Here is a 23,390-nt window from a genome sequence, read left to right on the forward strand (position 1 = left end):
CCAGGATGGTGAAGGGCCTTCCACAAGCACAGGGACCACACCATGTGAGAAACTGAAATCCACTCAGGGCTCAGCCCGGTGTTAGGTGCTCAGTAAATCAGGTGGAATGAATGGAAGGGCGGGAGGGAGGGAGAAAAGAGGGGCTGTTGCGTGGAGATCTTTACCACCACCCTATGTGGCAAATGTTGTTATCTTATTTTAAAGATGAGGAAACAGATTCGGAGAGATTATGTAATCAGCCAAAGGTCCCAAGGCAAGCAAGGAGAGGAGATGGAGCCCAATCCAGACATCGGGATTCCAAGTCCCATCCTCTTCCCTCAACACCACGCTGACTCAGTATAAAGGCAGTGCTGCTAACAATGACAACTGTCCATCTATGTCCTATGCCCAGGCAGGGGCTGTGACCTGTCAAACAGAACTGCTAGAGGGGAGAGTTCCATGTGAGTGGCAGATAAAACCAGATGACCTTTAAGAATCTGACTGTCTTGTCACCAGCCTTAGCCCAGCCACTGGCCTCCCTCCATAGGCGAGATAGCCCTGGAGACAGCCTCTCCAAATCTCAGCCAATTCCAGCTTCAAGTCCCATCTCCTGCGGGCTCTTCTAGCCACTTCCCTGGATTCCTACTGAACACTCAGCCACATGGTTCAGCTTTCAATTAACAGCTTATTGTCTGGTTTGGGATAGCCTTACCTCTCCATAGACTGTAAGTTCCGTGAGATCCACAACCTGGTTATTTGCTCCTCTTACACATCCTAACACAGTGGGAACTTGGGCCCACAAAGATCCCCAGAGAGGTCAGTGTAAGTTTTCTCAATATCCCACCTGTTTACACACTGAAGCAAAACCACAGACCCTCAGCTCTCTGAAATGCTTTATGGGAAATCAGCCCAAGGACAGAGAGATGGTCTGAATGATCATTTAGGGCCCTCATATTTTCTAACCAACCAGGGGAGAAGAGGGATATATGGGGGAGACCTAGAACCCCAGAGAATTACATCCACACTGTCACTATACCCGTTTTGAATAAGTTAGCCCCCAGTTACCTGTAGAAAAGTGGGTCATGGGCGCCTACTGCCAACATGCTGCCAGCGTGGTGGCTGTGACCCCTACGTGAAGAAGTAGAAGGACGGCGAGCAGGGACAGATGGCGGAAGGGGAACAAACAGGTAGTGGGGAGAGAGGACCGCTGCACAGAGGAAGGGGAGGGGTGAGCATTGGGTGGGTTTGGGTGAATTCCCCAGGGTGATCAACCTTCCTGGCTGAGAGCATACGCTGAGCCTTCCTGCTGGCCTGCAGGCAGAGGCTGGGGCTCTGGGCGCACTGGCCACTGGCGGGGAAGGAGGGCTGGCTGAGGGTCTGTCTGAGGGGGACCTGAGTCCTCCTTCACTCCTGTCTGGGCTCTCAGGAGGGGCTGCGGCCTTCTGCCTGGGGCCGGGCTCCAGCTGGGGCCAGAACGAGTTAGAAACCTCTCTGGAGCCAGAAGGGAAGGGGCCTTTGTTAGCTCAAAGGACACAAGCAAGGCGAAAAATTACATACCAGGCCGCTCTAAGTATGCTTGTTTAGAGAAACTGCTTGCATTTATGAAGTCTTTGGTGCGGAAAGCAGGGTTGCAAATGACTGCATCAGAGCGACAGTAAAGGCCATTAATTTCCTGTTATGTTTTCCTGTGTTGGGGGCTTTATTAATTTAATTTTACACTGTCGAACAACAGCGAGAGCTGACACTGCCACACCGCCACGGCTGGGGTTTTCTTTTTGTGTGTGTAGCAAAGCTTTGCCTGACATGCAAATCAACGCTATTACTGGAACCAATAAAGATGTGTGGAGGGAAGAGGGGAGGGATGAGGAGGGGGAGTGAGGGAAGGAAGGAGGGAGGAAGAGAGAAAAGAGGAGAGAAAGGGCAAAAGCCATCCCTGGGCAGTTTCTGCCTCCCTCCATGCCTTGTGTCTCCTGGCTTCCCAGAGCATCCTCCACAATCAATTTCCAGCCATCCTTCCCCTTCCCTTGTACCCTCTCCTGCTTGACTCTCTGCCTTCAGATGACTCTACCTCTGTTTTCCTGCTCTGTCCCAGCTCCTGGAAGAACCTGAATAGGGACACGGAGTTCTCAGGAAAAGGTGGGAGGTAGGCTTCTCCCCACTGCCCGTCCCCAGCTCAGGCATTTCATGGGGCAGGAGATGGATGTTGCCACCTTGCCCTGGGCAGAGAGAAGGCTTTGCTATATATTTCCCTTTCCAGTCATCTTTCTTCACACTCTCCTTTTGTCTGAAGTCAAGGATTCTGGCCCACTTACATATTATTAGTGAACACACACATGAACCCAAGTGCTGGTGCACATGCGGAAGAGTCTAGAAAGGCAGTTACTCCGCCTTGCTTATAAGTCCGTCTGAGAGCTCCCATATCCTAACCTGGTCAACTATTTAGTTCCTCTGAATTCCCAGAAAAAATACTGTCTCTGATTGCTTTTCCTTAAGAGACTCCTTAAATTTCTCCTGAAGGACTGTCTTCAGTAGCTGTGGGGTACCTGATTGGTCTAGACCAAGGTGCCAGACAAAAATGGATGCCCAGCATCAGAGAGAAGGCAGGTTCTTGGGAGACCACATTCTGGTCCCTTTTCCTTCCTAGACCTCAAGACCACCTGCACTGCCCTTTTCCCAGAGCAGCTTCCACAAGCTGGTTGCCCCAGTGGTCCACACTGCAAAGGAGATGGAGATGCGGGTGGGGAGGTAAGAGGGAAGGGAAGCTCCCAGGGTCCCTTCTACCAAACACTCTTCTGCATCCCTCCATCCCAGGCTTTGCAGTCTGTTGGGGCCTAGGGAGATCTGTGTGAGCCAGTGACAGAGAGAGAGAGACAGAGAGACAGAGAGATTCTGTGTGTGTGTGTGTGTGCGTGTGTGTGTGTGTGTGTGTCCGTGCATCTCTCCCTCTGCCACCGGCTTGCTTGCACTCCTGCCTGCACTTTCTGTTTCGGGAGCTGTCTGGCAGGCTCCAAGAGGCTGTTGGATGGACTCCAGCTCTCCCCAGGAGGAGAGCATAAACTTCATAAACTGCATTTACTTTAATGCAGGTTCCTGGGGCTGCCTTCCTCCTGCTTTTCTTCCCTCCCCTTGTCTGCTCTGTCTCGATCCCATTTTATCCCTGCCCTTGTGTGCACCCGGACACCACACACACACACACACACACAAAAACACACACACACACTATAGCTCTTGAAAAAGATGAAGCCTGGGCAGGAGGACGGGTGGGCAAGGTGTAAAAGGTTTGTCCGAAGGAGGAAGCCTCAGCCCAGCCCTGGAAAGACCCCCGTGAGATGTCCACACGCTTGCCTCCAGAGGAGATGAGCACAAAGGGTGCTTTGAGGCAGGCCGGCGGGCACCTCAGGGAGGGAGGGATGCTGACATTTCGCTGGGATGGCCAAATGAGGAGCCACCTGGAGGCTGGGATACGGGCTCCAAGGAAGGGAGGGAGAGAAGGCGAGGCCTCCATGCAGGTTGAGGTCTGTGAGGCCTCCCTTGTCTGGTGCTGTCAAGGTCAGCAGGTTTGAGTTCACCGAAGGGTCAGGATGGTTTGAATTACTGGCTGTGCTGCAACTACTCGGCTCTGAGGCTCGTGATCCGTCTCCCAGCCCTCCCCCAACCCTCCTGGCCCTTCCACCCCCACGGGGGAGAATGGGGAGGGTCCCCCCTGCCGGCCACCGGGGCCCTGAGGAAGGCAAGCAAGGGAGGGGCCCTCCCTGGGCTCTGGGGCCCCTCTTGTGCAGCCAGCAATGGTCGGGAGGCTGCTGGGACCCATTCCTCTGGCAGGCGGCACTCCTGGGTCTCCCCAGCTTACCTTCTCCCCGACCCTTTTTCTGAGGGGTCCTCCAGGCCCCTGGCCGGATTTCTCTCTTGTAGCCCTTGCCTGTGGGGGAAGGAGGACGACACCTACCTGCAGGGCTGGAAGGTAGTTGCCAAGTGGAAGACAAGGGGTTGAAGATGTGTTCTGACACGGTGGCTGTGCATACACGTGCACAGGAGCGCACAGATGCGGGAGTGGGGAGGACCCGAGGCCTCTGCTGAGAAAGTTATTGCTATTCCCACCCCAATTTCCAGTGGTGGAGGGTCACACACAGCCCCTCCACTGCAAGTCTGTACCTCCTCTCCTGGGGAGCGGGGTCAACCCATCCATTCTGACTTTTTGGCACTTTACGAAAAAAATATACTCTTTTGTGCTAAATCTCAACATCCTTCCTCAGACAACCACATATAACTCTTTACCCACAACAGCATGAACTGGCTGGGAAACTAAGGGGGTTAATGACGTGGCTACAGTCTCTGATATAAACACAGGGATTCAGGTACAAATTCACACACCTATGTCAGCTACACACAGCCATGGCTAAACCCTGCTATCTCTCTACAGAAAAAAGTAAGTCCGAGTGTGCACAGGGCGCAAGGCAAAGGTCTCAATAAAACCTTTAAACCTAACTCTGTATAATGACATGGTTGGTGTTCAACAGGCTCGTAGCCAACATTACCCTGAGAGTTAGGCTAAAATATGTGATCCAACTAAGATAGAAAAATTCCCCCCTCAGGTATGAACGGTCTAATTTCCCACGTTACTAGGAAGATATACTCATAACAATGAATGTGTGTTCAGCAGTGGGTTTGGGGGTTTGTGTGTCTTAGCAAATACTGACCTTTAAAACTTAGTTTGCTCTTGGGCTGGAGTGGACAGTAGCCAGGGTTTGAATATTTGTTGGAAAATGAACATAGGTTGAGCTTTGTTAATACAGTTAAAGTTGGGTGCTTGTCTAGACAGATGACTACCTCCATGCAGATTTTGTTTCTGAACTTTCATAGAACCTGCCTCCTTAGGTTCAGAGTCTGTGACCTGTGCTTGGTAGTATGTAATGTTTGTGAAATAATATAATTCTAGCAATAACCCGCAGAGGTACTTTCCTTACAGAAACTCAAACTCCACTTGGCTTCCCTCTGCCAATATACTGTCCTCATGCAGTGCCTGGCCGGGGCCTGGAGGAGAGTAAAAGCAAAAATGGCTCTGCGACATCCTGCCCACGATGCAAGCGCACTCCAGAGGTCTGAGAGCACAGCACCCCGGGTCCACGCTCCTGGATGGGTCTTCTCTAAGAAAGGAGTTGGATGGCTGGGAGTGTGTGTGTAGGGACTGAGTGGCAAACAGACATAACTGCTCCCAAGTGCTGGGTTTAGGTTAAGGAATCAGTGCAACCTCCTTTTGTTTACCCAACATAGTGCAACCTCACCTTGCCTCTGGGCCCTCCTCTGCACCCCTCCCAGCTCCTTCAGGCTGCATCCTGTCCCACTAAGATGATGTGGACTCAGCGAAACTTCCCTAAGCATTTCCCATGCAGGGAGCGCTCAGATCCCTCTCTGCTTCTGCCAGCCCCCAGCCCCTGGACCAAAAGGCCACAGAGAACAGGCGCTGTGGGCCCCAAAGAGTCAGGCTCTGGCTCCTGCCTCTGCCTCTAAATGTCCACCCATGCAAACCTGCGAAGGAGCGCTCACCTGCAGATCCCCCCAGCAGCCTCCTCCAGGACCGAAGGTCCGGGCCTTGAGCACCAGAGTCCCAGCGCCTGGCAGCTGGCCAGCGGCGGCCTCTCCTCTTTCCCAGGGTCCTCCTTGCCTGCCTTTTCTGACACCAGCACTCCTCCTGCTGCCCCTCCAGAAAGAGAGCAGGGAAGAGAGCCCGGTGACCAGGGCATGCCTGGTTTACACTAATGAGATACACCGAGTGTAATCCAGCCATGGAGGCAGCCTACAAAGGGAGGTGATCTCGGGCGGCCAGGAGCAGAGCTGCTCAGGTAATTGGTTTATCTATCTGGAAGCAGGGGGAGCAATCTCAGCACAGACAGACTAGCAGTAAAGTCTCTTCCTTAAGGCTATTTCCTTTGTCTTTTCAATTGCTTGCACATCCATGTGAGAGAGGGAGAGAGTGTTAAAGAGAGAGGGAGAGGGAGAAATGTTAATTTGTGAATTAATGGCTTTTCTCAGCGGAATTGTAAATTCAAATGTCACCTCACACGGTGACACCACGGCTGGTCTGCTGAAGAAGCAATGATAAGATCCCCCACCTCCCTCGGTGCCCCTCCCTCCCCAAAGATAGCTGCGGAGTGGAACATGCTACTTTTAATTTGCAATAACAACACAACAGAGGTATGCAGTAATGACTGCCTTCTTCTCCCCTCCTCCTGGCTTCCTTCCCCCCAGTCCAGTTGGCTCCCCACTTCCTCCCTCCCACCCCTCTGCTCTTCTGAAGCAACACCTCACCTCACCCTGGCTGCCCCCCACCCCACCCCAACCAGGGCCTGATCACATGGGGGGGTGCCTTTGGAATTGATGCTGCAACCCTCTCTTCTCCTTCAATAATCAGGGAATTAATGACCCTGAAGTTAAAGTGAGGCTGATACCGAGGCCCTGCCCAGCGTTGGGAAAAAGCCTTCATTGTTTTCAAGCAGGAGGCGGGCAGCAGCGAGGGAGATTCATGGACGGAGATTGAATATGCAATTTTCTTTCACCTTGCCAAGAGCTGCCCCTGGGCTGTGCCTGGCCTAAATTTTTCCTTTTACCATCTCTGCCTTATCCGGCCCTCCCACCTCCCTTCCATTCTTTCCAGAAAATTACCTTCAAAATTGATTTCCACTTTTACAAACAAATATAATGGGAACACAGGAAAAAACTTGGGCCGTGATGAATTAGGGCTGTCAGGTGTTTCCAGGTCTCCTTTGCTTTTGTTTTACTACCCGATCTGCTCTTTGTTTTTCCAAGAGCTGGAAAAAGTGTCTCCCATCCACTGAGGGCCTGACCCTCCAGGCCACAGGGCCTCAGCCCCCAAAGCCAGCAGTAGCCCAAGGCGGAAGTGAGCCAGGCCCTGAGATTCTGTTAGCCTCTTGGTTTCCCAGTGGAATCCTGGGCCACCTCCTCCTATTCTGCTCTCTGGCCCTTAGGAACCCACTCTCTGAAGACTCTCTAATGGCCACCCCCGGCTCTTTCCCCTGGTCCCTGCACCATATTCCCTCTGGCCCCCATACCTCTTAAAGTCCAGACCAGATGCAAACCTCCACCTCCTCTAATGTGGGCAGGATCAGTGTATACCTCGACTAGAGCAAATAAGAGACAGACACTGAGAGATCGCGAAAGACAGGCAGGTTGAAGACCGGGGAGGGGGGAGAAACCCTGAGGTTGGGAGACCAGGTTCCTCTGTAAGGGTTCCCAGTCTCAGTCTCCATTGCCTTGGGAGCCAGTCCACCCATGGAGGCAGGATCAGGACAGCCCATCCTTTTGCCAACAGAATGCAGGGTGATGCCTACAGGGCCCTTTGGGCAAAATTCCATACGCGAACCTATGCCTCAAGACCATGCAGCCTTAGCACACCCAGGCCTGGCTTAGAGCTCTCCCACAGCTCCCTGGAGCTGCTGACAGGGACATGGACATGCACCTGCTCACATTTGAACATCTCTTCGCGTGCATACACTACCCAGAAAACTGCATGCCTGCCCAATGCAGTTCTGCATCCCCTTTCACCCAACGATCTCAGAAAGGTAGAGAACACACAATACCGACATTTGCATAACCCGTGTAAAAAAGCACATGCGGCCACAAAACAAACATTTCCCAAGGTAAATACATAAACTTGTATGTGGGAACAGAAATACACAGCAATGGATAGAGGGAGGGATGCCTCCATGTTAGAGAAGAAGGGGTCCCGTATTTATTTACCCACATCTAAAATGCCTGTGGAGGCTAATAAGAGATGACATGCAGCCCAAGTGGATAACCGCAGAGCAGATGAGCAAGCAGAGATGGACAGAGGTCCTCCCAGTCACACAGGGGAGGCTCATAGCTTTCCCCCACTGCCCTGGTCCCATCTAGGTCGGTTTATCCCAGCATCAGCTTCCCTAGGCTGCCGTATGAAAGAGGAGCTGCACCAAGATGAGAGAGGCTGTACCTAAAAAAGTTTCTTTCTGACACAACTTCATTTCCCCTTGAAACATAAACCTGCCAATTATGCCTTCCTCCCCAGACACACAGCAAGCCATCTTCCGAGACGGAGTCGGCTCAACTCCATCTCCATGATCGCGTGTAGTGCTCCCCACATCCCTGTGAGGTAAGTACCGTCACCGTCTCCATTTCACAGAGGAGAAGACTGAGCTGATGAAGGTTAAGTGACTTGCCCAAGGCACTAGGACTCAAACCCGGCTGCACCTCCCTCCCTCCAGACCCCTTCCCCACTGAGCCACACTGCCCATCCCTGCTGCGCTCCCGGGACTGCCTGTTGGCCTCCACCCGAATCCTTCTTCTGCGTGGGGGTCTTTGCAGCCTTCTCTTGCCTGAAGCCCAGGCTCCTAGACAGAGCAGGTGCTGCTCCTTCCCACAGCCTAATCCCCTCACTTGCTCCAAGTCAAATCTGAGCAACACACTGGGGGACTTTTGGGGAGAAACTAACTAAGGAAATAAACCACTTCTTGAAGTTACAGCTTCATCCAAAGCAGAAGGGAGCTATTAAAGGCAGTGACAGGTCTCGGCTGTTTGCAGCCATGCAGCCTGCCCTGCCTGCAAACGTACAACTGCACCGGCCTGGCAGCACTCGACTGCACAATTCATTGTGCACCTAATTAATGGAAGACAGAAGCGCGGCCCCCTGCAACCCCACACATCAAAGGATGATACCAACACACCTCCCCTCACACAGATCGAAAGACTCACACATAGGACTTCATTCAGATTTTTGGACAAGTTATGTAATTGCTCCGGCCTTCAACAACACTGATGGACGGCAATGCTTTAGGCCACAGCCAAAAGCAACTGGGTGAAGGTAAAGGACTTAGGTCTTTCAGCCTAAAAAGAATACAAGAGTCCCTATCCTGCAGCCACATACGCCAGGGCATGCAACATTCGGGGAAGCAGTGTTCCTTCAAAGGACCCTAATATACCCACCCATAATTGTAGCCAAGAAGAGGGAAAGATTTTAGCAGGGTACTGAACGGGGATCTACCTTCTCAGACGGATGGACAGCCTGTCTGCCGGGTGCTTTGTGACATAACTTCCTCATCTATCCCTGGTCTGTCTACCTGTCTCATTCTGGGACCTCCTGGACTCTTGTGGGGAGGGGAGGTCAAAGCTTCTTGACTTGCATATTTCTTAAAGGCAAGTCTGGGGATTCTTCCATGCTTCCAAAGGCCAAAGCATGAGAGGCGTCTCAAGCAGGCTCACAGGCACTGTCAGTTTCCTTTTTCCCCAGAGTCACAGCTGATTGGCCCTTCACTAATGTCCCCACAGATCTGATTGCTGCAGATACTAATAACGCTGTCCATGTTCTGAGTACCAATGCCAGTAACGCTCTGGGTATTATCACTGCGAACACCAATAACTACTGCTGAGATTGTCTCCAATAATGCCAGCGCCCGCTGCAGTGACTGTCCTCGCTAATGCCCACCACCGTTACATTGTTAGTGCTGAAGAATAGGCCGAACCGTACCCACAGGCAGGAGTGGGAGTGGCTTCCTTGAGGACAGAGAGGCTCACAGCTCACCCCTGGGCTAGGACACTTCTAGGGAGATGCCCCAGTGGGTGGGGCCAAAATCGAGCCAGCCTGGCAGGGGTACAGGGTCCACCTGGAAACAGACCTGCCCCTCCACTCCCTCGAGGTCTAGTCCCTTGACATGTATCCCCATTCCCATCCCAGCGTCCCTCACCGCCTGAGTCAGCTCTCTCTTTTGCCTGTGGTGCTGGCCCAGTGGCTGAAGGATACACCTGGGTGTCTGTGCAGCCCATGCCCGAGGCTGCCTCCTGCGACCGTGCCAGCTGCTGTGCTACCTTGGCCTGACTGCAGAGTTGGGCTACATCATCTTGACACATAATTATCTCCCCTATTCTTAATCATCTGAGCTGCTCCCTAATGCAAACTGGGCCTGGCTGCTTGGAGGCACCCAGAATGGGGGAAGGGGGGAATGGGCTGTGAAAGGCCTGCCTTTGCTCTAGCCTCTCCTTTCCCCTCCCTTTCCACCTGGGTCCGATGGATCAAGTGTGTGTGTGGTGGTGTGCGTTTGGGGTAGGGGTGTGGTCAGGGAATACTGGCCTCCCTAATAGGCTCTGGCCTCCACCAGGGGAAGGACAGCTCCATCTGGCCTGGGGTTGGTCAGAAGGGGTGTGTCAAGGCAAAAGAACCCTCTTCCCCCAAAAAGAAGCAGGGTCTCTGATCCTTCTTGCCAACTGGCTAGGCCTGTGGTAAGTATTTAAGCAGCAAGAGTAAACTTAGAGGCTGCCATTATCCCTCACCCAGAATTCAACTGCTTCCTGAGATGTCTCCCCACTGCCTCCTGGAGGAGGGTCTTCCCCAGCCCAGCCCTGCTCTTGTCCTTTCCTGCCCAGACACTTGCAGTGGCTTCTCATGTCTGCAGGAGAAAGTCCAAACTCCTTATAGGGCCCCGTCTTGGCCTGCTCTCCTGTGACCCTAACCCCTCCGCTCAGCCTTACTGCCACGACTTCCCCTCAGGCCCTTTCATCCCAGCCAAAGCACCCCTGTGTTTTCAGCACAGTGTCCGATAGAATTTCAACTACCGTTGTCTTTGAACCGTGCCCCTTGTCCATCCCTCAGGCCCCTCCTCGAAGAGCAGCCTTTCCTGGAGGTTCACTGCCTCCCCACTTTGAGTTCCCATGGCCTGCAGCCCAGACCTCCATCACAACACAGATATCTAGATCTCTGATGGGCCTTTCTGCTCTCTGGACTCACGTGTTTTACATGCCCCACTAGACTGTAAGCTCCTTAAGGACAAGAATCATATCTTGTTCTGCTCTGGGATCCTACAGCACCAAGCCTTTCTTGCGACTGATGCCCAGGAAAGGGTGACTGAATTGAATTGACTTGAAACAATGAATGTGATCAATTGCTCAGAGAGGAGAGCACTCTGTTCTGGGCCAGCCGGGCCCGACCTGCAGTGGCCGCAGCCTCAGGCCAGCGACTCTCTAACCCCAGCTCCTTTCACGGCCCATAGGAGCCCAGGAAGCAGAGGACACGCTTGGCCCCAACCGCAGACCAATGGGGGAGAGGACAAAGAGGGGTCCTGGTCATCTCACAGGTGCTGGTGGTTAAAGGAGAAAGCCTCAGGTTCTGAGGCAGAATCTTCCAGATCACTCAGAGTGCCAGGGAGCTTGGCGAAGGCCTGAGTGTGGGAAACCCCCAGAGAGAACTGAGACTTAGGCCCTTTCATGCAGCCACCCCCGCTGCCCGTCGGTGGCTGCCGCCAAAACAACCACAATGACATTTAGTGAGTGGCAAAGGCCGTGGCAGCCAAATGGGTTTGGATGTTTTGGAAGAAGGAGAAATAGAGCCAGACAAGCTGTTTTCCTGTGAAACGAGGCCATTAGGGCTTCTGGAAGGAGGCCAGCCCCAGGTCATCCCTGTCTTGCCAGGCCCAGGCCTCTCCTACATGCTGTCCTTTCTGCTGGAGGCCGGGGCTCTCACACTCTCTTTTCCCTCAGCCTGGGTCTAGGGAATCTCAGCTTTGTCTCTTTTCTCTGTTCCTTACCCTCTAGAGCTGCCCCAATCAAGGGCTTGTCTGCACTTAGGATGACCACATGATTTACTGTCCAAACAGGACATTTTTGAGAGAAAAAGGAGACGCTGACTGGCCAAGACGCAGAGACAAAGGCATAAATTGGGACTGTCTGGACTAATGGGATATTTGGTCACCCCCCTATGTTCATATTTAGAGGGTTCTGTCTATGTCATGGGAGAGACCCTTAAAATCATATGCCCTTCCTAGACCAGGAAGTTACTGTCTCCCCAGCAGGGACCATAAGATCAGGGCAGGAAGCAGGCTCCAGACACTGGTGTCTCCCTTTGTCTGGGCCTCCAGCCCTGCGCCCTGGCCTCATGCATCAAAAGAGAACCAGATGGGGCTTCCCTGGTGGCGCAGTGGTTGAGAGTCCGCCTGCCGATGCAGGGGACGCGGGTTCGTGTCCCGGTTCCGGAAGATCCCACATGCCGCCGAGCGGCTGGGCCCGTGAGCCATGGCCGCTGAGCCTGCGCGTCCGGAGCCTGTGCTCCGCAACGGGAGAGGCCACAGCAGTGAGAGGCCCGTGTACCGCAAATAAAAGAGAACCAGATGGTCACCAAGGGACCTTAATGTCATAATATTTGAAGAACACCTTCTTCCAAGTTCATCTCCACCACTCTCTCCTCTGAATTCCTTTCCCTGCTCCTCCTCTTCATCTCCTCACCCTTTAACTCCCTGCCTAACAGCTAGCTGCACCCGAGGAATTACAGGGAATGAGGGGAAGGGCCAGAGAGGAGCCTGGGGGGTGTCTCCTCCCATAGAGGAGAGCAGAGAGGGCCCATGCCCAGCTCCCCAAGTGGTCTGAATGGGCACAGGGTCCACGTGTTACAGAGAAAGGACACAAGGGTCAGCTGCGCATGACAACACTCCCCCATCTCCTGACGGGTTGAGATCAGAGGAGGACAAGTCAGGTTGGCTTTTCATCCCCAGGTCAGAGACCAGCTGTCCCCCAACCTCCAAAACCTTCCCATAGTCCACGGCTCATGCTTTCCCTCCTGGCATCTCACCGGGATGTTCGGGATGAATCCCAGCGGAAGGTGAGGCAGTCGGGGTTGCTGAGCAGATGGTGAAACTGATGGCCCCACCAGCAGCCTGCCTCCCTCTCTCCAGGAGCCAGCAGGGTAGTGGGGGGACCCAGGCTTTGCTACTAAAACTGATCTCACAGCAGAGCAGCTGCGAGGCTAGGCCGAAACCGGAGCTCCGAGTCCAAGGACAAAAGCATGCACAGGGGAAGCCAAGCCTCTTCCCTCCTCCCTACCTTCATCACGTTTCCTCTTCTCGCCATTGGAGCGGGGGATCCCCAGGATCCCATTGATGGAGTAGGATCCCACCGGATCATTGGAGGTGCTGGAAACAGGAGGGGAGGCCGTACTGGGAACTGGACGAGAGTAAGGAGGAAATGCCATCAGGATAGCAGTTGTGATCGCAGGCCAAAGCCCCAAGGCTGGGGGCAGAGAGAAGCAGAGGAAATGAGGAGGGATGGGGAGCCCATAGTCCCCTCCTTCCTCTGAGGTTTAAGGGGGAACGCATTGCTACATACAATTTAGGCTGTTCACTGCTGTCCACCCTGGATTGAGTGGGGACCAGTCAACCCCAGGCCTTCTCTGCAGACCTAGAGATTTCACTCACTATAGATTGAACCCACTCCCTGAGTATGTGGGTTCAGCAAACAGCAAAAGCTGACTCAACCTAGAAAGCGACTCAGCGGTCGTGCAGAGAGCACAGCTCCTAGGATGCCTCCTTGCACAGCTCATCCTATCTGATCCCCGCCGGACAAATCCTTCTAAACAAACCCCAGGCCATTGTTTCTAGTCTCCTGAGCGGAGTCTTTCCCAGTCCTGATTTAGAGTGTGGCTTTCTAAGGTCTATCTGAGTCTCTTAGAGACACAAGAATGGTCCTGATATTCCCCGGGAGTGTGGAGCTCCTCTCCCCCAGTTGCTCCTGGTCTTGAAATCACTTGAGAAGTTCCTAATTTCTCCTTCAGGGCACAGAGTAGTGAACACATTCACTCTGCGGTGATCAGCTCAGGTACAGCCTGGCCCAACCCTCCCTCCCAGCACATGCTGTAACACAGGCCTAGTAAACAGCACTCCTGCCAACTCCAGGAGGGCTGGGACCAGCGCTTTCTACTTCCTGCTGGTCAAGAGAGCGGGGACAGCTGCCAAGAGGGGCAGCAGCAGAAGTTTAACCACATCCCAGCTCCTAAAGCCCCAGACCTTAGCTATGGCTTCAGCAGCACCAAGCGCCCTTGGGCCAAAGGGAAGATAGTGTGTGGGGGGGATGGGGGCTGTTAGCAGGTGTTCTGGTGGACCTGGGTCATGTCTCTGTGAGGCTGTGAGCGAGGGTCAATAAATGAGGAGGTTTGAGAGGGGCAGACAGTTACTGAGCGGATGAGAGAGACAAACAGATCAAGAGACACTGGTAAAGAGGAGAGAAGCCGTGAGAAGGGAGGGAGAGAGACAGAGGAACAGGTCCAGGGCCATATGGACAGAGAGGAGAGGAAGGAAGAGGAGAGAAGAAGGCAGAGGAGGGGAGAAGAGAGGAGGAGAATCTTAAAAATAAAAAAAACAAAAAATGGAGTAAGCAAGTAGATATGACAGAGGGACAGGGAACAAAAGATGGAGAAGGAGGACGGGAAAGAGAAGGAAAGTTAGAGGGAATAGAGGGAGAGAGACAGACACACAGACGGATAAAGGTAACGCAGCTCTGAGGAGATGCTCACAGGAGGCAGAGAGCGGTCCTCGTGAGCTAGTCTCCCAGGAAGATCCCGAGCCTCTAGGAGCCCAGGGAGAGCACGGCCCTTGGACCTCAGACAGGTGGGCATTTCCCACGGGCAGAGCTGCTTTTCCCAGCTCTCAGGGGGATCAGCTTCCCCCCGTCCCTGAGCCCTCTTACCGATGGTGTGGCCAGGGGCAGTCACTCCGGTCCCGGCTCCATCCGGCGTTGGGTGGAAAGGCTGCTGAACTTTGGTCCGGATGATCCTGCAACAGCGTGACAACAGCATCACACATCACATGCCCTCTCCTGCCCTGGTCACCTGCAGCCCAGTCCTGCAGAGGCGCTCCCCTGAGCTCAGCTCCCTCCTCACCCATCTGCTCCCTGCACCCCTGCCCTCTCTGACTACTGCAAGGCAGGAGCTTGCCCTCCTGTTGGCTCTGTGATCCAGCCTAGTACAGACCTGGGCAGAGACAGTCTGCATTCTGTCCTGCTGTGTGATTCGTGAATTGCACCTTGATGTTTGGTAGCAAGGATCGGGCAGCAGAGCGAGTGGAGCACAGCATCCTTCCCGTTTCTGGGAGTGGGGGCTGCCCTGGTGACTTGCTGTCCATCCTTCCCTCCTCAACCACACACATCTCCTCCCGAGAGGAGATCATTTTGGAGCTGGCTTTCCTATTGGGACTGTATCACAGTCCTCCAGAGCCGAGGGAAGGGGTGAGATTTCCCCATTTCCTGAGCTAAAGAGAAGTAGCCAGTGAAAGGGCTGGGTCGCAGGTAATCCTTTCATCTCCAGGATTCCAACACAGTACTGGTCCCTCTGCCAGGCCCTGAGCAGCTCCTTGAGCCCGCTTAGGGCTCTCAAACCTGTCAAAGCCCTGTCCCTGCCGCGCTCGCTGGCCCGCTGGCCTCCTTCTCAGAGGCCTTACTTGGATCACACCTTCTTTACCAGACTAGGTGAAAAGCCTAGTACCTTCCCTACGCACTCCGCTGGGGTGGAGTGGGGGGAATCCAGACCAAACGCCCCAGGGCTGGGGATTGGTAGTGATCCAAGGACGCAGGGCTCAGCGACACGAAAGACCAAGCCCAGGGCCAGGACCAAGGAACACCCTCCTCCACCCACTGGTCAGTCAGGTGCCCTTGGAAGCCACTTTTCTGGAGGCGCTGCTCTCCCTGCAGAGAGGCGTGTGAGACAACCAGCCAGGCGAGACACAAGCCGTGCGTGGACTGGAACACTCACCTGCAGGCAACCGAGACAAGGCCCCTGCCTCCCAGGGCCGGGAATGAAGTCGGGCAGGGAGGGGACACACCCCGAGAAAGCTAAGTAACCCAGAGGGGGCCAGGCAGTAAGGGCCAGGAGGATGTGGGGGAGAAGTCACCCCCCTTGCAGGTGGGGGAAATGGGAAAGAAGTCACTGAGGAGGTGGAACTTGATGTAGATCCTCAAAGCAGAGTAAGGCTGAATATATATACTGAATATATATACACACACATGTACAGGAGCCAGAGGCAAGAGGATAGTGGAAAAGTCACTGGGCTTCGTGGCTGAGGCCCCGAGTCTTCCACTAAGTGGCCACATAGCCTTGGCCTCATTGTTCTCCTTTTCTGGGCCTCAGTTTCTTCAGCTATAAAGTAAAGAGGTTAGACTACAGAATCTCTAAGGTCTCTTTCCCCAGTAAAAAAAAACCCAGTATGATTCTAAGATGAACAAAGAAGTGGAGAAGAGGGCATTAGAAGCAGATGCTGGAGGAGGGTAGAAGCAAAGCACAGGAGCCGAGTGGTCACGCTGGGTTAGGGGCTAATGCCTAGGCCAGGAACGGTGGAGGGATGTAAGGGAGTAAGAGGAAATAAGGCTGAAAACTTGGAAGTAATGATGATACTAGCGATTTTCCACTTATCAAGCATCTATTATATGCCAACGTTATATGCAATTTATATTACTGTATATATATACTACTGTTAATTCTCACAGTTATATATATATATATATATATATATACATACTACTGTTAATTCTCAACAACCTCCAAAGCATTACTATTATCCTTGTTTTGCAGACTGAAAACCAAAGCTGACAGAGGTTAAAGAGCTTACTCAAGGGCTTCCCTGGTGGCGCAGTGGTTGAGAGTCTGCCTGCCAATGCAGGGGACACGGGTTCTAAGCCCTGGTCCGGGAAGATCCCACATGCCGTGGAGCAACTAGGCCCATGTGCCACAACTACTGAGCCTGCGTGCCACAACTACTGAAGCCTGTGCACCTAGAGCCTGTGCTCCACAACAAAAGAAGCCACCGCAATGAGAGGCCCGGGCACCACAACAAGGAGTAGCCCTCACTGGCCACAACTAAAAAAAAAAAAAAAGAGCTTACTCAAGATCACATTGCCAGCTAGGGCAGAGTTGGAATTCAGTATTTAAAATGTGTGCTTTTTGTTACTTTGTCAGACTTCCCCCAGTATATAGGAACCAGGTTTACAGAATCTCAAGCCATGAGTGATTTTTAAACTAAAGGAGACATGTGCAAACCGATGCAGGTAAAGCAATAGACAGGCACAAGGCCATAGGTAGCTGGCCTCAGAAAAGAGAAGGAAGAAAAAAAAAAAGGGAATTCCCTAACAGTCCAGTGGGTAGGACTCCATGCTTTCACTGCCAAGGGCCCAGGTTCGATCGATCCCTGCTCGGGGAACTAACGTCCAACAAGCCTCGTGTCGTGGCCAAAAGAAAAAAAAAAAAAGAGAAGGAAGAATTTGTAAGGTGGATTTGGCAACTAAATGGAGTCAACCATGGCTCTAAAACCCCAGTTCTGTGTAACTGGAAGTCTGGTGGTTTGTCCCACTGTCAGGAAGAGGGATGCAGGGAGGTGACTGGTTGGTCCTTGATGTGAGCATTTGAGGAGGTAGGTGAGTGTCCAGGTGGATGGCCGTGCACCAGCCAGCAGAGTAGATATGGATTTAGGAGATTATCAAGGAAGGAAGTGTTGGTTGGGATGAGAGGACTAAAGAGAAGACCCTGGAGAACATCTACTATCAGAGGCTGAGGAAAAGAACCTGACCTTACACAAGGGTCAGAGTTGGTCACACAGGAAATGGCAGAACCAGGATCAGGCAGTTTTAGCTAAGTCAACAGAGAAGAACATTTCCAGAAGGAGAACGTAATCCACAGCATCCGTGGTGACATAAAGATTGAAGGGTATTGGGAATAAGAAGAGGCACAGATCTGGGAATTTTGGTGACCACTAGTGACCCTGGGAGAGCGGCCTCAACAAAGCAACTGAGGCAGGAGCCAGATAAAAAGAGGCTAGGGAGTGGACAGCAGGAGAGGGAGGCAGTGAACGTAGACTATTGCTTCAGAAGTGTGTAGAAAAGGAGAGAAAAGTGTGGAAGCTGAGGATGGAAGTGGCAGCTAAGTGGAGGGAAGGCTGTTTAGGGGAGGAAGGACCTGGTTAAGTCTGTAGGCTAAGGAGAAAGAACTGGTGAAGAGGGAGAGGCTGGAGTTGCCTGAGAGAAAGTGGATGATTGCCAGACAAGGCAGAACAAGGGGAGAACGGAATGGCGGCCACGGGGACGAGGCAGCAAGAGATGGCACGTGGTGAGGTGGCCCAAAGCTTCTGGGTCTGGAGCATGATCACAATGGGAAAGACCTGACAGTCGCTAAGGGCAGTGTAGACTGGTCTACACGAAAAGTCTAGAAGGAGGCTGAGCAGCTCAGAGCAGCTGCTCCTAATTCATTGCAGCAAAAGGCTTCTGGGATCTCAGTGGGCCTGTGGGTGGCTCTGACTTGAGAGCTGGTGGACTCTGGGCTCTGGACTGAGGGAACCCCAAGACTGAGGCTGGGTGAGACAGACAACTGGACGGCCTTGTGGAGCTGCTGTCTTTGTTACCCACAGCCTCTGACCCCTGGGGCGCTGGTGCAGTTTTAGCTGAGGCAGCAAGTGATGGAAAATCACTACTCCCTGACAGCGGCTTGGTGGTGCATGGGAGACGAGCTGGGCAGGGTGCCTGCTGTGAGTTACTAATGCTCTTGGTGTCCGTCCATGCCCCCCAGGAGGTGGACACTCACCAGTCCCCAACGGTGATCTCAGGGAGTTTAAGAACCGGGATTGTGGAAACGTTATGGTCACCCATTGCCCCCCTGCGTCCCATACACAAACCCACTGACTAATAGGAATATCACTAAGGGTTAAAAGGATAAAGAGATTGCTTTGTGTGACTGCCTGGTCCTATTGCCCCCTGTTCCTCCTCCTCTTTCTCTAATTCTTTTTCATTCTTGGCCGCAAAAGACAGCCAGACACATCTGTGGCCACCACGGCCCCCCACAGGTTTGGCCTGGAGAGTCAAGTTCCTGCACATGCATCCTTGCGGGGCTACAGTCAGGAGCCCTGGGCCCATTTACCGGGGGTTGGAGGTGCCATTTCCCATTTCCACAGAAAGGCTGCCCTGCGAGGGTGCCTGCTCCCCACTTCTCCTTCCAGCGTGCTTTCCTTGACAGGGACGCTCTTTCTCCCCCACCACCTTTCCAGAGAACCTCCTAGGCTTTGCCTTGCAGGCGCTTAGAACCTCACACTCACAGGAGTATGAGAAGAGCAAAGGCAAGAAGGGGATGGGCTCTGGGCTCAGTCTGCCTGAGTCTGAGTCCCAGCTCTGATACTTTTTTTTTTTAACATCTTTATTGGAGTAATTGCTTTACAATGGTGTGTTAGTTTCTGCTTTATAACAAAGTGAATCAGTTATACATATACATATATCCCCATATCTCTTCCCTCTTGCGGCTCCCTCCCTCCCACTCCCCCCATCCCACCCCTCTAGGTGGTCACAAAGCACCGAGCTGATCTCCCTGTGCTATGCGGCTGCTTCCCACTAGCTATCTATTTTACGTTTGGTAGTGTATATATGTCCATGCCACTCTCTCACTTTGTCCCAGTTTACCCCCCCCCATCCTCGAGTCCATTCTCTAGTAGGTCTGCGTCTTTATTCCCATCTTGCCCCTAGGTTCTTCATGACCAATTTTTTTTTTTGTAGGACTGTTGTGAGGATTAAATAGGATAATTCATGTAAAATGATTAGTATGATGCTTGGCTCAATAAATGCCAGCTATAATAATAGCTACTAGTATTGTTATTCCTATGGGTGATCCCCAGGACTGGCTGCATTCTTTGGAGGGGCTGGGCCAGGTGCAGACAAGGAGGCCTCTCAGGCCAATATGCCCCAGCCTGGTCAATGCAGCTGCTTCAGGGACCCTGGGAAGAGCACTGAGAAGACAGGAAACAGCAGCAGCAGGTGTCATAACCTGACCCCAAAAGAGATGCATCAGAGACTCTCGGGAAGACAGACTGGGGACCTCTGCCTGGGGCACTGGGAGGGATCCATAGACAGTATGAGCAGCAGCTCCCTCAGGACCTAAGAGCTGCCAGGGGCCTGTGGCAGAGCTTTAGAGTAAAGGATGACAAGGCAGGTGAAGTCACTCCCTCTTTGGTTAAATTCCCCAGAGGTCTCCACTCCCCACCATGCTGGAGATCAAAACAGTCTCATCAGCTCTGTGAGTTAGCATGAAAGCATGTAATGAGTCTCCTATTAACAATCTGTTAAACTCATGAAGAAACTGAGGCACTCTCAATTCTAAGAAAGCACTGGGGTGAGGCTTCACTCCTCTTCTGGTTTTCCCCCCGTCCCTCCCCCCCACCCCATCCTTCCTCTGTGTTTCATTCTCTCCCCTTCCTGTCTGTCTCTGCCCCTCTCTCTGTCTCCCTTCCCTTTGTCTGTCTGTCTGTCTCTTTGCACCCTGAAGTCCCACTGTGGCTGTGTGAGCTTATTGATTCCTGGGAGCTGGGGGAAAGTGGGAGGCAGGGCTGGGGTGCAGGCTCGGGGATGGAAATAGAAGGCTATAAATTATTTGTGACAGGAAAGCAATAGTGGCAGAGTGCTGAGCACAAGTCCTGTGTCACTATTAGATTCCTTTTAGCCTGATGACACTGTAAAAAAGGTTAAGTGTCTGCTGGAATCGTACACCTGGGGGGCCGGGGCAGCCTGGGAGCAGAACAAGCCACTGAGAGCAGGTATATCAATTCTCCAGGCCAATAATATTCCTCTCATTGATCGCCACGCAAAGTTCAAAAATCTCATTACAGCCAGGCAGACCGGGAACTTTTTACAAATCAATAGAATGATATAATGTATGTATACTTAGTACAAATGTATCTATTCATCTATCTATCCATCCACTGTCCGCCTCAGGGTTTCCAGGTTAACCTACCATCATATTATGTTCTGTTATGTATGATATTATATTGTACTATATTATATGATAATAAATGGTGTGCAAAAACTCCCCCTGAGGTGGAGACAAGAAGAGGTCCTATGAGCATTGAGGTGACCTCAGACAGCTCACCTTGGAGGAAGTCAGGTGGCAGCATTTCCAGGCCTAGGCTGGTCAGGATTTCTAGAAGCAGTGCTTCCTTAGCAGAGGCTCCAGTAATAAAAAACTATTGTCTACTGAGTACTTACTATGAGCTAGGCAATGTCCTAAGCGCTTCAAACAAATAGTTCATTTAATCCTCCCAACGACACATTTTGCAGATAAAACATATAATAAATTGCCTAAAGTCACCCATTTAAGAAACGGACAATCTGGGGTTTGCATTCAGGCAGACTAATCCTAGGGCCCATACCCTTAACCAGGAAACCACACTGCCTCCAGGAGAGAGATACCCAAAAGCCCAGAATCCAAACTCCAGTATTCTATGGTTCTATTCTCTTGCTCTATTGTGTTCTGAGAAACAAAGGATAAGGGGCTCCCTGAGCTTCAGCATTCCCTTCTATAAAATGGGAGTATACCACCTGCTGGAACCAGCTGCTGACAGCGTGATATCCACATGGGATCTCCAAGCATGTCCCCATGAAATCCTGTCCAGCTGCCTAGGACTGACTGCCTTCTCCACTTTGGAATTACTTCCTAGCAGGCTGGCCTCAGGCCCAGTCATATCACTGGTTTGCTCAAAGAGTCTTTGGGGCAAGAAGTCAAGTATTAACATACATGTGTTGTATACATGTATGAATCAGTTTAAATTGCCTACTTCTAGAGTCTTTGCAGAAAATACTTAATCTCTGGTATGGGGAAAGTTTTTTTTTTAATTTATTTACTTTTGGCTGCATTGGGTCTTCATTGCTGCACAAGGGCTTTCTCTAGTTGAGGCGAGCGGGGGGGGGGGCTACTCTTCATTGTGGTGCTTGGGCTTCGCATTGCGTTGGCACGGGTTCTAGGGACACAGCCTTCAGTAGTCGCGGTGCACAGGCTTAGTTGCTCCGAGGCATGTGGGATCTTCCGCAGCCAGGGCTCAAACCCTTGTCCCCGGCATTGGCAGGCGGATTCTTAACCACTGCGCCACCGGGGAAGTCCAGGAAAGTCTTTCTTGATTGAGTAAATCAAAGGAACTCCAAGGTGGAGAATGTTTCAGACTAGCTGGCCCCACTGCCCATTAAACAAGATGATGGTGGGAGGGGCCTCTGCCAGTGACTTCCGGCTGCCTGGGTATTATAGGCTGGATCATTCAAGAGGACAAAATGATATTTGCCTCAGCAAAGGATATTTTACACAAGAATGCAGGTAATTGCTTTAACTCAGGCCTTTGAGAGCTGCCTAGTCAGGCACGTGTCCCTGGCTCTGCCCTGAGGCAAATCAGAGCTACAAAAACAGCTGGAGACTTTTCATGGCAGAACCTCAAGTGAGATCTCATAGATTATTCAGGAAAATTTTCCTTCTTCCCAAAATGGTTCCTACCTCTCCCTACTCCTGAGAACTCTAAGGAACTGAAATCTCCCCTCTGTACATCCCAAGGACTAAAGAACGGTAAGTTACCACCTCCTCCTCACAGGAACCGCAAGGAAGCAGCAGCCACCCAGCCTGCCCCCCTGGCAGCCCGGAAGTGATTCACATGCACTCTGTTTTCCTAGGCCCCGCTCTACGTTTTGTGCAGAGTTTAGAGCTGTTTGCCCACGCCCACTCATGGGTTTCAGTTTGGACAGCTGACCATATGGCAGGCAGGGTTCTGTGCGTGAGGATGGCTGCCGAGGAGGGGAGGCTATGGGCAGGACCTTCCATTCTCGCTGTAGCAGGATATAACTGGAATACACAGGTTCTGAGGTTACCAGGGTTCCCCCCAAATATGTCAAGAGTTTCTGTCTCTTTTGTTGCTTCTCAGAGGTCATAACTGAGCTCTAAGAGATGACAGTCCTACCTAAAATTTACAGAAAGGTGTCCTCAAACTACTGTCCTTGAGCCACTTGCATTAGAATCCCCTGGGGTGCATGCTAACGTGCAAAGCCCTGGAGCCCCCTTCAGACCTTCTGCATTAGAATTTTTAGTGGGGCCCAGGAATCTGTAGTTAAGCAAACTCTACAGATTACTCTTAAACTCTCTAATATTTGAGAAAACTAGCTTAAGCCAGGGGGTAAGAAAACCATCCTTGAGAGAGTTGGGAGAATGTCTTAGTGAGTTACAGAAGGTTCCTTCCTCATATTCTATCAACCCACAGGACCCGTCTGCTAACCCTGACTCTATCTGACACGGTTACCAAAATTCAAGAGGCTCTCAGTTCCTCTGTGGAAACTAAACTATAAGCCACAAATAAAAATAATTTCAAGATAGTTTTTGGTACCTTCCAGGCTGACAGATTTCCAGTGGGTTCCTTAGATACCAGGAATACTTTCTGCATCAGTTTAGCCTTCTAAGACTGGCACTGAGGATGATAATCCTTCTACCACGTGTCCCTGGGAGCCCAGGCCAGATACAATTTACCAGGCTAGATGGGCCATGGGGCTGGCCCAAGGGGGCAATAGCGATGGTTTATATGATGAATGGTAAGCATATGGATTGATTTAAATTCAAGATATGCATAGGTTTAAAAATTAAGGGGCAATGTGTTTAACTAACCATTTGGAAACCAGTCTGCGGTGCATGCCAAGCCCAGAGCGTGACCGGACTAGCTCCTCTCGCCACCAGCCCTGCCCTCATCTGTCAGGGCTTCTGGGCTAGAGCTGGGGTCTACCAGCTGTCCACCCCATGGTCCAGAGGCTAGAAGACTGCCTAATATGATGGGGAAAGTGGTACTGCT

General features: G+C 52.1%; 1 protein-coding gene across 4 annotated transcripts in view; it reads right to left on the reverse strand.

The window, feature by feature from the left end:
* The window catches only part of PAX2 (paired box 2), a 77,954-nt gene that overhangs the window by 31,543 nt on the left and 23,021 nt on the right, over positions 1-23,390 (reverse strand). For 2 of the 4 annotated variants that reach the window (XM_033841749.2, XM_033841751.2), the window contains exons 4-6: positions 14,470-14,555; positions 12,832-12,951; positions 7,047-7,115 (exon numbers count right to left, since the gene is read on the reverse strand). In XM_033841749.2, the coding sequence (XP_033697640.1) occupies positions 7,047-7,115; positions 12,832-12,951; positions 14,470-14,555 (275 nt within the window). The remainder of the gene's footprint in view (positions 1-7,046; positions 7,116-12,831; positions 12,952-14,469; positions 14,556-23,390) is intronic. The other 2 variants (XM_033841750.2, XM_073793725.1) reach the window with 1 other exon arrangement.

Source organism: Tursiops truncatus, chromosome 16, assembly GCF_011762595.2.
Source record: "Tursiops truncatus isolate mTurTru1 chromosome 16, mTurTru1.mat.Y, whole genome shotgun sequence".
Classification (NCBI taxonomy): domain Eukaryota; kingdom Metazoa; phylum Chordata; class Mammalia; order Artiodactyla; family Delphinidae; genus Tursiops; species Tursiops truncatus.